Source organism: Xiphophorus hellerii, chromosome 7, assembly GCF_003331165.1.
Source record: "Xiphophorus hellerii strain 12219 chromosome 7, Xiphophorus_hellerii-4.1, whole genome shotgun sequence".
Classification (NCBI taxonomy): Eukaryota; Metazoa; Chordata; class Actinopteri; order Cyprinodontiformes; family Poeciliidae; genus Xiphophorus; species Xiphophorus hellerii.
The window spans coordinates 368293-384439 of record NC_045678.1 but is presented as its reverse complement, the minus strand read 5'-3'; the positions used below and the strand labels follow the sequence as shown (position 1 = coordinate 384439).

Below are 16147 nucleotides of genomic sequence, written 5' to 3'. Positions count from 1 at the left end.
ATTAATATTAATATAATAAAATCGCGCTCTCCGCATATCCCATTCTGAAGAACTCTTTCTATATTGTAGCAATTTCTTACAATTTTGTCCAAAACTGCCAGCGCCATTGAATGTTCAGGCAATTGTTTGGACAGCTCAGTACAGCCAAAGAGGGGCTTACACGCAATTTCAGATATCTAAAATTGTAATTCTGACTAGTCATAATTACGTTCGAGATATCTTAAATTATAATTACGGAAGTGTGACCCTTCCGATGACGAATCCGGTGATGTTATTTGAGATATCTTGAAAGGAATTTTGACTAGTCAAAATGTAATTGAAGATATCTTGAATTATTATTATTCCTAGTCAGAATGTAAATACAGATATCTTAAATTACCATTCCGGAGAGTCAAAATGTAGTTTTGTCTAGTCAAAATCCAATTTTAGATCAATTGAAACCGAATTTATGATGAAACGGCCTGCCATATTAAAACCGAATTTATGATGAAACGCCCTGCCATATTAAAACCGAATTTATGATGAAACGGCCTGCCAACTTAAAACCGAATTTATGATGAAACGGCCTGCCAACTTAAAACCGAATTTATGATGAAACGGCCTGCCATATTAAAACCGAATTTATGATGAAACGGCCTGCCATATTAAAACCGAATTTATGATGAAACGGCCTGCCATAACTCGAGCTCCTTCTCGTTTGCCTTGCATAACGTAATTGCGTCATGGATGTAGAGGCTGATCAACCGGAAGTAATCGGAGTGAAGAGCGAAGGAGAAATCTTAAAAACGGGTGGTCTCAACCTTTTTGTTTGTTTTTGTAAGGACGTGAGTCTTTATAAAATCCCTAACAATGTGCTGCGGCGGTGAGAGATCTTCCGGTGCAGGATAAGGTAAGACTTAAGTTTGATTTCATCCAGTTTGCTATGACTGGTGATGTTTAATTGCCTCCAGTAGCTAGGTGAATTATATTTAGTCCATTTCGTTCAGCATTAACTGGCTTATTATCACAACACACGTGACATTGTGTTCTTAGTGGGGGTTTTTTGTTTTGCAAAAAGGCCATGTTTCTGTCTGACACACACCGAGCAGGACATGTCCGTGTCAAAACTTCTCCGCCTCTTAGCTTTTGTTGGCTCACAGGCTCACCCGGTATTCTATAACCAAGGTTGTAACTATTTGTGTTGCAAGTTGGTGGAGGCGGGGAGAAGGTGTGTGGAGGGGCGGGGGAGCTGATGCACCACATTTACTGAAAGACCTTTTCTTTTTTTGTGCTAAGAACAAGGCCAAAACTTCAATGTGAATGCCATGCATTCTTAATCAGATTAATCTTGTCAGATTAATAGTACTTATTGAAAATAAAAACCTTTTAGAAGGTATTAAACATACTAAGAGGTGAAAGGATGTTGAACTATCAGTTGTCTATAATGTATTTCACTTGTGATAGAATTGCTAAAAAATGACCTTTTTAGTCATATTCTAATTCATGGAATGAGTCTGTACATTTGCTCAGTGCTTGCCTACAGTTAAAAACAGTTACACAATTCAGCTCATTCTGCTCCCACAAAATGCCGCCCTGGGTGGTTGCCCATGGTTGCCCTATATCAGAAACCGCCACTGCCTGTCACATCTGTGTTTCTGCTCCTCAAGAATTTCAGAGGGACTTTTTGGGGGCTATAGGCAGTTGGGTTGTAGAGTGGCAATGAATATATTCAATTCAAATTCAAAATACTTTATTAATCTCAAAGGCAAATTAAATAATAAATATACTACATACAATATATATAGCAACATATATATTATACAACAGTATATTACTGGATTACTGGATTCCAATGCAGGATCAGCAGGAGTCTGTCACAACAAATGACAGATTAGCCCCATATTGCTGATCCATTTTTTTTAAACATGTGGCTTAAATTAAACACGCGAAAGTTTATACATAGTTTATAGATGTATAAACTATTTATTCTCTCTGGATGTAAATATATAAACAACTTAGTTTCTGTCAGTTCTGTCAAGATGCAATAAAGGACTGAGTGAATTTGTTTTATAATGGCCAATAATTTAATTGTACCTAATTGCTGCTGTAGGAGCCTTGGTTTAAAATTGAACAAACTCTGGCCCCTGTGCTTTGTGAAATATTCCATTCTATTTGATGATTGCTTTGAATATTGCCAAATGATGGGACGTAGAAACCCAGGAGGAGAACAACTTAAAACCAGTTGTAGTCTTTTTCTTTCCCAGTCTGTCTCATCCTAATATCACTTGCAGACCCATTCCCAGGACAACACAGACAACAACACAAGGAGCACAAGAGCAAAGATTATGTTCAAGTGTATTAGAAATTAACATTAAAAAAAATCCTACACAAAAAGTACGTAAAAACAGAAGATTCAGTCCACTTGCAGTTTTGCAGGCTTGATATTTATTTTGCGATCATTAAGAAGTAATGGCATGGACACTTGCAGTGGTTGATTAGCTAATTTAAACACCTGCTCCACTGATAATCTGTCACAAAGTAGATATTTGGTTAGCCTTATTTTTGTACTAACTGAACCGAAACACACTGAACTGCGCAGCACAAGAACATGTTAAGGTTATCAAAGTTAAGCTACAGCTAACCTACTCCCCACTTTATTCATTTGTTCGAAGAATGTGGCCATATAACTTTTTATTGACGTATGAAATGTGATTCCCTTGGACGTTGCTATCTTGCTGTAGTAGCGTTTTCAATTAATAGCAAAACATTGTGTCCCTTTTTCAAATTCTTTGCTTGATTGCATCATTTCCCCGACCACTGATATCCTTGACTCAATGTAAAGCAATAGCACATGTAACGCACTGCCACACTCAGTAAGCCACGCGATGTCCAATCCACTAGATCACTGAGCGGACTTGCCATTTACGTTTTACAAAGGAATTTTAAAAACGGCATGCAGCTGCTGCCAAGTTACTGTACGCAAATAGCCACATAAAGAAAAAAAGGTGCAGTAAATATTGGTGGGGACATGTCCACACCAGACCTTCAGGAAGTTACGCCTATGCTCTGAAGGCTAAGAGTAAAACTTTAAAATTACATTTAAATCTGATTGGTAGCCAATGAAGCAAATTCAAAATAGGAGTTATGAGTTTTTCTGTTTGAGCTTCTCAAAAGTCTTGCAGCAGAGTTGTGGTCTTCCTGAAACTTATTGAAACAAATACACCATTAAAGTAGTCCAGCTGCAGGGACATGTGTATAATCAGTCTCAAGTTTAGTTATTGATACTACTGATATGAGGTTTGAGATATATCTCAAATGAAAACTAGTGTGTACTGTTTCAAACACAGTCCAGTTAAAAAGCTTCATCAATCATTGATTTTCCTCTAATTAAGTCATCAGTTGAGCAGCAGTCCCTTTTTCAAAGTTTTGAAATACCAACCATTCTCTGTTTGTGAATATAAGTTGTTTTTTGTAAAGCTTTGGCGCCACAAAGTTATGCTTAAAAAGTTGAGGAGCAGCCCAATTGGGAAATAATGAAAAGATTTACAGCTTAAGAATCAATAGCATCAAAAGTTCAGATCTGCCTTGTTGCTGAAATATGCTGTACAAATAAACCTGACTTAACTTTAAGAAGTCGATGTTTCACAGCTTGATGGTATAACATCTGAGGAGCTTTAAAGAAGATAATGTGGAGAGTTAGAACTGTTTGTTGTTTGGGAAGATTTGCTGGAACAAAGTGGCTTTGCAGTGGAAAAGCCACTTTCCCACTGGCAATTCGCTCTCTAACCAGTTAGTGTGAGGTTCGGTTCTAACCCAGGTAGTGAGCTTTTCCATGATTCTCTGTTCCTCACTATTGCTGGTGGGATGAGAGCAGCAGCAGCTGTGCTCAACTCTTTGCAGCAACACTCAGCAATGGAGAAACCTCCAGGTTCTGGTTCTGATGGACTCAAATAAACCCAGATATTTTATTTTGTCTTATAGAAATTAAATGCTAGTCCAAACATAATGATAAAGACTTATATATATATATATATATATATATATATGCAGAATATGGACTGGAAACCCCGAGATCAAAGTGGGAAACACCCCCAAAGGTGGCGGAGAACGCCAGAGCTAAGATCCTGTGGGACTTCCAGATCCAGACAGACAAAATGGTAATGGCGAACCAACCAGACATTGTCGTAGTGGATAAACAACAGAGGAAAGCCGTTGTGATAGATGTAGCAATACCAAGCGACTGCAACATCAGGAAAAAGGAGCACGAGAAACTAGAGAAATACCAGGGCCTCAGAGAGGAACTGGAGAGGGCCTGGAAGGTGAAGACCACAGTGGTGCCTGTGGTCATCGGGGCCCTCGGGGCAGTCACCCCCAAACTGGACCAATGGCTACAACAGATCCCAGGAACAACATCAGACATCTCAGTCCAGAAATGTGCAGTCCTTGGCACAGCCAAGATACTGCGCAGGACCCTCAAGCTCCCAGGCCTCTGGTAGAGGACCCGAGCTCAGAGGATAAGAACCACCCGCGGTGGGTGAGAAGGGAATTTTTATATACCGTATATATATATATATATATATATATATATATATATATATATATATATACAGCTATTTTAGCTGTCTGAAATAATCTGTTCCCCATGGGAGCTAATTAATATACCAGTACAGTGGATGTTACATCTAGTGAAATTTGAGACTTTGGCTCTTTCTTTCTCATTGTTTCCTTATATAAAAGCTTTAAGAAAAAATATCAAGCATATTTATTAACATTTAGAGGAACTGAACAAACAAGCACACCACAGCAAATCCACAAAAATAAAGAGAACATGCAAAGCACCCAAATCTGTCTTCTGTTGGTGGGCTTCCCACACATGCCTGATGAAGCCATCTCAGGCATGTTAAAGCACATAAGTATTTATATCATGTTTATCATATAAAAACATGATGAGCATGATTTGTTTTGATATTTTTATTTAAAGATATTGGCTTGGTCTGACGGCTGAAATACAATAATAATCACTCAAACCTTCACCATCCACAAACATAAGAAATGTTCTGGTCCAAAATGAACTAAAGGTTCACACTATGGGCTTCTAGGTGAGTTGATCCATAAAAATGGACAGAATGATCAGCAATGAATAAAATGTTTAATTTATTTTGTTTATTTTTGAAGAAATCTAAAGTGGAGTGATTTTTCTCAAAAAAATGTCATCTGTTTTGGGAAAAAAAACTAACATGATCTCTGATAAAACCAGGTCTTTCATTTGCACATTCTTCAATGACCTCAGTCAAGCAAATCTCTTAACAAATGACTTGTTGATATCCTGCTGTCAACACAACAGTTGTGACCCGAGAGACACAACAGTGAAGTTCAGGAAATCCTTGTTGCCAGACTGGTAAATTGCTGAAAACAAAACTCAAAATGTGGTATAAGGAAGTGAAGTTAATGCATGGCCATTCAAATAACTTGCAGCTATTAACGCTAAGACAGAAAATAAAGTTGTCAACAGTTTTATGTCAAACAATTGTCAAAAATGTTTTGTGACAATGGGTCGGAATCTTTTTCTGTGCAGCCAGATGAGGCTTCTGGACTCAGTCATGGTGGAGAAAGATATTTCCTGTTCTGAATGTGTGCAACACTGACTACGATGAGCAACAGTGCATTGACCAGTGACCAGCGGTCAGAAAGACAGCACAATAGCCGGGGACCCTATGTGTCATTTATCACCAACAGGTTTGCTTTTCACTGTCTCACATTACCTTGATTATGGGGGAAATTTTCTGCCATAATTTGAGAGCACACCTTTTCAGTCTGAAAGCAGGACTTCATGTCTTTCTTCTCAAAACTTGTAATGCTTGTACTCCAAACTTCTGCTCTCTTTCAAATATTCACTGTGCTTTCTCAAACTTTTCTCCTTGCTCTCAAAACTTGTCTCTGCTCGGATCAAATCTCCGCTTGCAAACCTCTCTGCTCACTTGCCAAACATTTTCTACTCGCTCTTGGAACAGAAAAGTACCATCGCCTGGCAACCTCTCAGCCAATAGAATGTAAGTGTTATACTAGGTGCATTGTGCCAGCCCCCCCCCCCCCAAATCCTCCTTACCCCCGCCTGATGGTGTCAAAATTTTAATTCGCAAGGTGACTGGCGAGCATTGCTCGATAGAGTTACTCAGCTTTAAATATGTGATTTATTTGCAACGTGGACACAGAGTGAAATGGGTCTGCTCTGACTATTTGGGGAAGGTTTGGTGTTGAGTGGATGACTGTCAGACTGGCTGCAGTGCTGTAGAAGCTGGAGAAGCTATTTTTTCCAAATTTGTCATGGGCGGGGTTTAACTTTCAGAAATTAGTTACACTTTAAAGAGAGTTCTTTCAAAAGACAAAGAATGGCTGTTGATTGTTATCAGTTTTATGGGTTTTCTGTTAATATCCACCTATCTAGATTGTTCCTATACTGATATAGGGTAGTCGGACATCTCTTTATCTAGTCTAGACAGATACATAGCCACACAGGCACACCCACAAGGAGACAAACGCACCCACTAAAACACTTGGATTCTATTGGCTGAGAGGTTGCCAGGCGACGGTACTTTTCTGTTCCAAGCTTGTTTGGCAAGTGGAGATTTGATCTGAGTAGAGAAGTTTTGAGAGCAAGGACAAAAGTTTGAGAAACCACAATGAATATTTGAAAATTATGGAGTGAAAGCATTACAAGTTTTGAGAAGAAAGACATGAAGTCCTGCTCTCAAAATGACCATGTGTGCTCTCGAATTATGGCAGAAAAAAAAAGTTCCCCCATAAATGATGTTTGTCATTTGTGTAATGACATGTCAGTTCCTGTATACATGTTTAGCACTCACACTCCAAAGGCAAACACCTAGTTGTGTCATATTTTCTGAGAAAAGCATGCAGTGTGACTGACCGATTATTGAGTCCAGTCGTGTTTTGCTAAGCTATTAGTGTTTCCCCTGCTTACTACTTTGTTGCTTATCTTCTCCCTCCCTCCAGAACAGAGCAGTAACAAAAGCAATGTCAGCAAGGGGGTTTTATGCAAACAGAGTCAAAGAAATTAGATGGGATAATTTAAAATATCTTAGTAAAAATAATGAAGCAGGGAGTGTAAACTAGAATTATCCAGATCAAAGCGGTCTGGTTGTCATAAATGTGTACAGGTGGATTTTCATGATTGAAATCAGTTTGTATTAGGTTAGTCGTATTTTCGAAAGAGAAGGGTGATTTATTATTTTTCTCAATTCTACAACCCCTAACATTCTTGATGCGGTCTCCGTCCTATTAACAGTCAATATTTTTACAGATGTGATTTGAGTGTCTATTCTCAAATCTTGCTAGAAAATATTATCATCCCATATAAATAAATTAGCCAAATGTAGAGATTAGTAGTAAATTTGATCCTTTTACATAAGCTGGATATATGTTGAATTTGGTCTACAGTGACTTGCAGACCAGTCATACTTTTGTAAATGTGTTTTACCACTAGTACAATAAAATAAAATGTAAATTCTTAACTTGATGGTAACAATAACCATGCTTCCATTGTGAGACTATATTTGCAGTGAAAATGTACAGTAGAGTTGCTCACTCTTTCAATCTGAAGAGACAGATTTTTCTGTCATAACAGGCTTGCATAGTGCGACATGTTCAAGTCATTTTTTAAATTGAACTTTAAGTTTCTGGTTTTATGGTATCTCAGTTTTTCTTGTTTATCAAGATGTTTTTTTTTAGCAGTAAAGACAGGCTTACTTGGCTTTTCATGTCATGATATTTACGAGGATGAGGTTTGTCTTGACAAGCTGGTTGTCCTGATATTAACTTTTTACATTCAGCAACATTAAAAATAACCCTACATCAGTTCATCTGTTTCTTCTTGTGCATTCTGCTCTGTCTTCTCAAACCTCCAGTCAGTCGAGACAGATATTCCGAGTGTACTGAGCCAGGTTCTGGTTCTGCTGGAGGATTCTTTCTGTTAAAGGAGAGTTTTTTTTCTCTCCACTGTCACTGCATGCATGCTCTGTCTGAGGGATTGCTGTAAAGTTAACGACACAACACAAGCTTACAAACTCGTCCAAGTGGAGTGAATGACTTGAAGCAATAGAATAAAATATACTTTATTGCAATATGCTGGGTTTCCTTTTTAATCTACTTTGAATAATTAACTTAGCATACTGCACTGTTAGGATTAGGATCAATTGAAATGTATGTGACTGAATTTAAAAGATTTTTTTTGTGACATTTGTTGTGTACCAAGTCTTCTTATACCTATTTCTTTTTGTGTTTTTGCCTTTCAGAACCACCAACCTTTTAATCCGAGGGGGAATGCTGTTCTTTGTGGGAGTCTTCCTGGCTCTTGTGCTAAACCTTCTTCAGGTGCAGAGAAATGTGACACTTTTCCCTCCAGATGTCATCAGTAGTATCTTCTCATCAGTCTGGTGGGTGCCACCCAGCTGTGGCATTGCCTCAGGTGTGTAAAAGTGGTTAAATATGTTACAAGCACAACCACAACATTGTTAGATTGTAACTGCCTCTTCAGGTGTGCATCATCCAAACTCACTAATAATTTTGGCATGTTTCAGGATTAAGGAACAGGAAGTAACCCCAAATTAGTGTGTTTATTTCTCTGTATCTGCTTATTACTGAAGGAACAGTGACTGACTTCTGAGAAGCTTGTGCACAAAAATGCCTGAGCTCCATAAATCCTGTCTGAATTGAAGCAGAACTTCATCATCACTGTTACTTCATTTCTGCTTTGTTTCCAGCATTCTGTGTTGTTTTGTCCTCCACAGCCATGATTGGAGTGCTGTATCCCTGCATCGACAGAAGACTTGGTGAACCTCACAAGTTCAAGCGGGAGTGGTCTAGTGTGATGCGATGTGTGGCTGTATTTGTTGGTATCAACCATGCCAGTGCTGTATCCTTTTGTCTGTTGTTTATTGTGTAAAATACACAAAGTATTAGTATCTGTGAATTTATTCCCATCTCTCCTGTACTGATAAGCTTTGCACACTGACAAATCAGAATGTAGGAAAACTTCACACTCATCTTGAAGCAACATGGATTCTGTGCCCTTCTGCTCTCCCTCCAGCCCCAGCCCTTCTTCTCTCAAGGCTGCTGTTATCCTTGTTGCTGATGTAACTTCTACACTTCTTTCTTCCACTTGACTTTCTCTGACTATACAGCATTCTGTGAACAACCAGTTGCTTTGGCTTGCTCTTCTTGTGGAGTGTGTTAGCTGCTGACTTCTAACAATAACCCTGCGCGCGCTCTCTTGTTATGTGGCGCGCAAATCTGCACTGCGACGTTCTCAGCGTCTGTTTGTGCATTACAGAGATAACTCAGTGGGGTGTCCTCTGTCCGCCCAGAGTCTTTTTCACTGGTTGTGTGAGTCCATCTCACAGGCTTACACTTCTTCTGGACTGGATCCTCCAGAGAATCTGAGAGTTCACTCTACCAGAGGGATTTCATCCTCCACAGCTCTGTGTGGAGGAATGTTTGTTGAGGACATTTGCACGGCAGCTTCCTGGTCATCTCCGTGCTCATTTATTCAGTTTTACCTGTGTGATGTTTCCACGTTCTATATGACCCATTCTGTTCTCAGAGTTCTGACAGAATAACTATTTTTGTTACGTGTTATTTTTTTCCTGGAGAGTTCTACGTTTAGTTACAAAACATTTGAGAATCAGCGTCTCAAATGGACAACATAGTTGTCCAAAGTGCTGTATAATAAGTTACCTGTTCTGTTCATTGTTACACTGTTACAGTTCCTTCATTGTTCCTTCGTAACCTTTGTTGTTCTTGTTCGCAGCATCAGGTCTGTTTATCTCATCTGTTAAGTTGCACAAAATTCGAGACCAAACTTCAGCTTTAAGAGAGAACAAACACAGCTTTAATTAACATTTGCAAATGGAGAAAACATACAAAGCTCACATCTCAGTGAGAATCGGATGAGTTCTGACTTGGGGCTGAACGTCCCCTCATCTACATAGGATACATCACACATTACTTAGTCACACCCCCTGGCTCAAGTGTCAAGCAAAAATCTATACGTTACCTATCTGTAAGTTTCAGTTGAGCAGGGTTTCATACACATTCACAGCTCAACTTTAGGCATTTATCCAAAAAGGTCTCTCTGCTCTCTGCAGATGCTAGTAACTGAACTTCTACAAACTAGGCTTATCACCTTAGCCATGTCTCACATTTCTAACCGCTGAACACCCTGTTCTTCATTTATTTGAGGAGGGTCAGAAGAGCATATGTCCTGTTGAGCTGCAACTGAGTGCAAACCTTTAATAAAAACATCATAAAGTGTACATTCAAATTTATTTAAACGTTGTTACTAAATTTTTCTTTCACACATCCTTTCTAACCAGACGCTATTCTTCTCTCTAGCCTTCTGCTGTATGGAAGGCCAGGAGTGCGTAATGACGCACTCTAGGCTGAGACTGTTTTTTGTGAGCATTTGCGAGCAGATGCTCGCATATCTGGATGGAGCCAGTGAGGCATAGACTACATCCTGCTTTGCCGTTAACCCACTAGCGATAGCCTTAAAGGGCTGCGCCTATACTCATAGAATCTGGGGTTACAATACGTAACCAACGTTTATTTTCATGCCACACTACCTCTAGTTCCTGTTTTAGTTTTCATTTTAAGTTCTGCAAAATCTTCCTCCTCCAAAGATTCACTTTATTGCATCAGCTGTGCAAATTGCATAAAAATTAATGTTCTCATTATATTGAATAAACTAGTTTACAGTTCAGACATTTAAATAGAAGCCACCACCTCCCTACAGTAAATGCATCCTGTGATCCTATTTTCATCAAAGGAACACAGTTAGGGGGTGTTCATCCTAACCAACTTATTACATGGCAGGCAAAAACCTGGTTCCTTCCAGGAACTATACAGCACCTATGTGTGAATTTATCTTAAGGTCCGTTTATTTCTTTGACTCCTTTGGTCAGAAAGTAGACTTTGCAAACAATGTCCAGTTGTCTCTGACCCTAGCAGCACTCTCCATTGGTTTGTGGTGGACGTTCGACCGCTCCCGCAGTGGCTTTGGTTTGGGAATCAGCATTGCCTTACTGGCCACACTTACCACTCAGATCCTGGTTTACAATGGAGTGTTTCAGTAAGCTGCTTCACTGTAGATTTTTATTTATTTTTACTCTAAATGAAAATCACTATTTTTCATATTTTCCCATTTAGTTATTCAATGGTAAATACAGTTTAAAGCTAACTGTTATATGCCTATTCTCTGCCTAGGTATACTAATCCAGATTTCCTCTACATTCGCTCTTGGCTTCCCTGCATCTTCTTTGCTGGAGTTATTACAATGGGAAACATTGGTCGACAGCTTGCTTTGGTAAGAAATGGCAAAAGTATTTTTGTTTGATGCATAATTTCAACTTTGAAGGAAAATCCTTGTTTTCAAAAAGTTTATCCAAATAAAAATCTGAATAGTGTTGTATATACACTGCCTGGCCCAAAAAAAAGTCGCCACCTGGATTTAACTAAGCAAATAGGTACAAGCCTCCTATTGGATAAGTACTGCATAGGCGATTATCTTTCAGCTGGCAACAAGTTATTTAACCCCAGCTGATGCAATGAGTAACTCCTCATTTCTTAAACAACCATGGCAAAAGACACATCCTGTGGTCGTGGAAAAGACGTTAGTCTGTTTAAGAAGGGTCAAATCATTGGCATGCATCAAGCAGAGAAAACATCTAAGGAGATTGCAGAAACTATTAGAATTGGGTTAAGAACTGTCCAACGCATCATTAAAAACTGGAAGGATGGTGGGGAACCATCGTCTTCCAGGAAGAAATGTGGTCGGAAAAAAATCCTGAATGATCGTGATCGGCGATTACTTAAACGTTTGGTCAAATCAAATCGAAGAAAAACAACAGCAGAACTCAGGAGTACGTTTAATTGTGAACGCAAAAGCATTTCCACACGCACAATGCGAAGGGAACTCAAGAAGTTGGGATTGAACAGCTGTGTAGCCGTAAGAAAACCTCTAATCAGTAAGGCTAACCAGAAAAAAAGGCTTCAGTTTGCTAGGGAGCATAAAGATTGGACTCTGGAGGAATGGAAGAGGGTCATGTAGTCTGATGAGTCCAGATTTACCCTGTTCCAGAGTGATGGGCACATCAGGGTAAGAAGAGAGGCAGGTGAAGTGATGCACCCATCATGCCTAGTGCCTACTGTACAAGCCTGTGGGGGCAGTGCTATGATCTGGGGTTGCTGCAGTTGGTCAGGTCTAGGTTCAGCAACATTGTGTGCCCAAAGAATGAGGTCAGCTGACTACCTGAATATACTGAATGACCAGGTTATTCCATCAATGGATTTTGTCTTCCCAAATGGAACGGGCATATTCCAAGATGACAATGCCAGGATTCATGGGGCTCACATTGTGAAAGAGTGGTTCAGGGAGCATGAGACATCTTTTTCACACATGGATTGGCCACCACAGAGTCCAGACCTTAACCCCATTGAGAATCTTTGGGATGTGCTGGAGAAGGCTTTGCGCAGTGGTCAGACTCTCCCATCATCAATACAAGATCTTGGTGAAAGATTAATGCAACACTGGATGGAAATAAATCTTGTGACACTGCAGAAGCTTATTGAAACAATGCCACAGCGAATGTGGGCTGTAATCAAAGCTAAAGGCGGTCCAACAAAATATTAGAGAGTGTGACCATTTTTTGGTGGCGACTTTTTTTTTCTCCAGGCAGTGTATTTGCCCTTTGTAAGTCAGTACTTGGCTGCAGTTGCATCAGCTGGACTTTCAGGTGGTTTCTCTGCCAGCTTTGCTTCAGCTCCTCTGGAACTGGACAAACAGTGTCCATAGTTATACATTAGATTTGTGTGAACTCAACTTAAGAGGTTTACATGGAAAAACAACCATCAAAGCCTTGGATTTTAATCATCGCTTTTTTTTATTGAACTAAATATACCACATCTTTGTTTAGCTGATGGTTTTTGTTGTGTATTATTACAAGTCCAGTGCAGTTTTATGGCGTAATGACTGTCACATTGACTGCTCATTAAGATTAATCACATAGAAAAAGCATATCTGCAGTTGTTGCGATGTGTGGCTGTATTTGTGTGACTCAAACTTGCTCTATTTTCTATTTGCATCTGGAGATTGGCACAACATGAAGAGTTATAGAAAGTAAACTTTACGGTTCAGTCTTGCTTGAATGATAAATATTGCTGTTTGTCTTACTCTCAGGCACTTCTGAGCAATTCTTCCTTTTATAAGAGGATTATTGTTGCTTTGACTGAAAAAGTAAATTTAATTCTTTTCACATTTGGAAAAGCCAAACGGAGTCTGAACCTTCAATAACTGCTACTCCTCTGTTATTTCCAGTATGAATACAAGTTCCTGCAAGAGAAGACCCATCTGGACTGAGATTTCTGTCTCATCAAAAATCTGAAACGACATGTATTCAGCATATACCAGTTAGGAAATGTTAAACAACCCATGAACTCTTGACTGGCTGTGTTCTGCAGATGAAGACAGTATTTTTGATTCGCTCTCTCCAGGTCTCTCTAAAACATTTCTGCTTCCCTGGGATGAAGTGGATCATAACAAGACTTTATTTTTCCTTCTGTGTGGTGCAGTCTGTGCATCTAACTGGAAGGGGATTATCTACAGAACAATTCCTTTTTCACATCACAGACTTTGGCTGGATTGTGCCAAAACAAAATGGGTCCCTTTTTCTTTATTCTTTATGTATCAGTAACAATCTTTGCAGTCTGTTTAAAATAAATCCTCAAACACATGGACGTATGTCTTATTCATTTTTATATGGGGTTAGTGCCCGTCACTACAGGCCAAAACAGCCTATAGTATACAATGAAACATGCTAAAGTTTATGGATTTTGCTGGATAGAGTAAAAATTAAAGACAGTGTTATGTAAAATACACTTTTTTGAGCTTCACATCATGTTAAAATGTTATTCCCTCATCAAAAACATACCCAGAGTGTTATGGGGGAATTTTTCTGCAGTAATGCAAAAGCACAGATTTTCATTTTGAAAGCAGGACTTTATGCCTTTCTTCTCAAAACTTGTAACGCTTGTATTCAAAACTTAACACCAACTTAATTTCATAACATAACACAGCAAAAGGCATATTACATATAATTCAAAAGAAAACTAAATACAAGAGACACAGACACACCAATTAACACTGAAAAAAGGCAGAAATTATGTGAATATTCTTCCTCGGCCTGTGATCTACCAGCTTGGATTTTCATTTTGCAAATGGAAGAAAATATATATTTAAGAATTACATTGTCTCTCCTCATCCACAGCACTGATTATGTGCTTGGTAAATATATAATCTGTCAGTTTTTTAACACATATTTCCTCCAGATACATTTGGTATTTTGCAACTCAACAAAAGAGTGATGGTTAATGAATTCAACATAAGGACAGGCGGATATTACACAAGCCTAGTATATTCACTTTACCTAATGCTAACATTAGCTAGCCTGATATGATAACAGGGACCGCGGCAGACAAGACTGTCGTCATAAGTTGTGTAAGATTTCTTCTTTGAAACAGGGTGGACACTTTAGTAGCTGTTAACGGTGTAATTTTGTAACGATTACTTACCATTCACATTCTGTGTCCCGTCACTGAAGCAAAGCAGCAAGCCCTGCAGTTTGGGACAGAGTTCTGAGGTGGGGGAGAGTCAGAGTCTTCACTTGAGTCAGCGCTAACCAATAGGAACACATCTTACATCGCCTTACATTGTGAAACAAATTTAAAGCCAAAGAATCTCAAGCAAAAATCGTTGAGTTCAACCAAAAAAAGGGAGCATCAAACAAAACTTTAAGAATTTCAACCAAAAACTTAGGCTCTTACGGAGCACCTCAAGGGACATGGGGAATTTTTTTTTCTTTTGCATTTCCTCTCAATCAGTTCATGCGGCTCTATACCGTGTTCCAAATTATTATGCAAGTGATATTTTCTCAGATTTTCTTAAATGGTCAATGCAAATGATGGTCAGTATAATTTTAGAGTCATGAACTATTACAGTATAAATCAAATTTTACTGAACAAAGATCCCCATGAGAACAGTATTTTTTTCAAAAATAAAAAACTCAAAATGCACTGTTCCAAATTATTATGCACAGCAGATTTTCTAAACATTTTCTGGATTATAAAGAACTGCAAATGGTCATTCTTTGAATGTGCAGCAATACATGGTCACATGTACTAAAATCAAAAGCTATTTCAATCAAAAACATCTTAACAGACCGAGTTCCATGTTAACATTGGACCTTTGATATCACAGCACAATTCTTGATCCATTGAACTTGTGAGTTTGTGGAAAGTTTCTGCTTGAATTTCTTTGCAGGATGTCAGAATACCTTCCCAGAGCTGCTGGTTTGAAGTGAACTGCATTCCACCCTCAGATCTTCTGCTTGAGGAAACTCCAAAGGTTCTCAATAGGGTTGAGGTCAGAGGTCAGAGGAGGATGGTGACCACACCATGAGTTTCTCCCCTTTTATGCCCATAGCAGCCAATGACACAGTAGTATTCCTTGCAGCATGAAATGGTGCATTGTCATGCATGAAGATGATTTTGCTACGGAAGGTATGGCTCTTCTTTTTGAACCATGAAAGAAAGTGATCAGTCAGAAAGTCCAGATACTTTGCTGAGGTCATTTTCACACCTTCAGGGACTCTGAAGGGGTCAACCAGCTCTCTCTCTCTCTCCATGATTTCAGCCCACAGCATGACTCCATCACCTCCTTACTGACGTCACAGCTGTGTTGGGATGTGGTGGCCATCTACCACCAATCCACTACTGCGTCCATCTGGACCATCCAGGGTTGTACAGCAGTCATCAGTGAACAAGTCTGTTTGAAAATGAATCTTCATGTACGGCTGGGTCCACTGCCACCGTTTCTGCTTGTGAGCTCTGGTTAGGGGCCCAATAGTAGCTTCATGCACTGCAAGCCTCTGGAGGATCCTCTACCTTGAGGTTCTAGAGGCACCAGCAGCTTCAAATAACTGTTTGCTGCTTTGTAAGGGCATTTTAACAGCGGCTCTCTTAATCCGATCAATTTGTCTCACAGAAACCTTCCTCATTGTGCCTTTATCTGTACAAACCATCTTTGTTCTGAATCAGCCAC

The 16147-nt window shown here is 39.2% G+C and overlaps 1 protein-coding gene across 3 annotated transcripts; it reads left to right on the top strand.

The window, feature by feature from the left end:
* Positions 1-721: 721 nt before the first annotated feature.
* On the top strand, positions 722-13785 carry insig2 (insulin induced gene 2). 3 transcript variants are annotated; one of them, XM_032568294.1, is made up of 7 exons: positions 722-889; positions 5555-5715; positions 8289-8461; positions 8757-8908; positions 10956-11122; positions 11257-11356; positions 13367-13785. In XM_032568294.1, exons 2-7 carry the CDS (start codon positions 5609-5611, stop codon positions 13406-13408), a joined length of 741 nt encoding a protein of 246 aa, XP_032424185.1. In that variant the 5' UTR covers positions 722-889; positions 5555-5608; the 3' UTR covers positions 13409-13785. The 3 variants fall into 3 exon arrangements, with proteins under 3 accessions (XP_032424185.1, XP_032424187.1, XP_032424186.1); XM_032568295.1 differs by having other exon boundaries at positions 723-889; positions 8784-8908; XM_032568296.1 differs by lacking the exon at positions 5555-5715.
* The last annotated feature ends 2362 nt before the right edge of the window (positions 13786-16147 follow it).

Coding starts and splice junctions, on each gene's coding strand:
- insig2 (XM_032568294.1), top strand. CDS start 5,609: ATGTGTGCAACACTGACTACGATGAGCAACAGTGCATTGACCAGTGAC. Junction 8,909..10,955: donor GTATCAACCATGCCAGTGCT/GTATCCTTTTGT, acceptor TCCTTTGGTCAG/AAAGTAGACTTTGCAAACAA. Junction 11,123..11,256: donor GTTTACAATGGAGTGTTTCA/GTAAGCTGCTTC, acceptor TTCTCTGCCTAG/GTATACTAATCCAGATTTCC.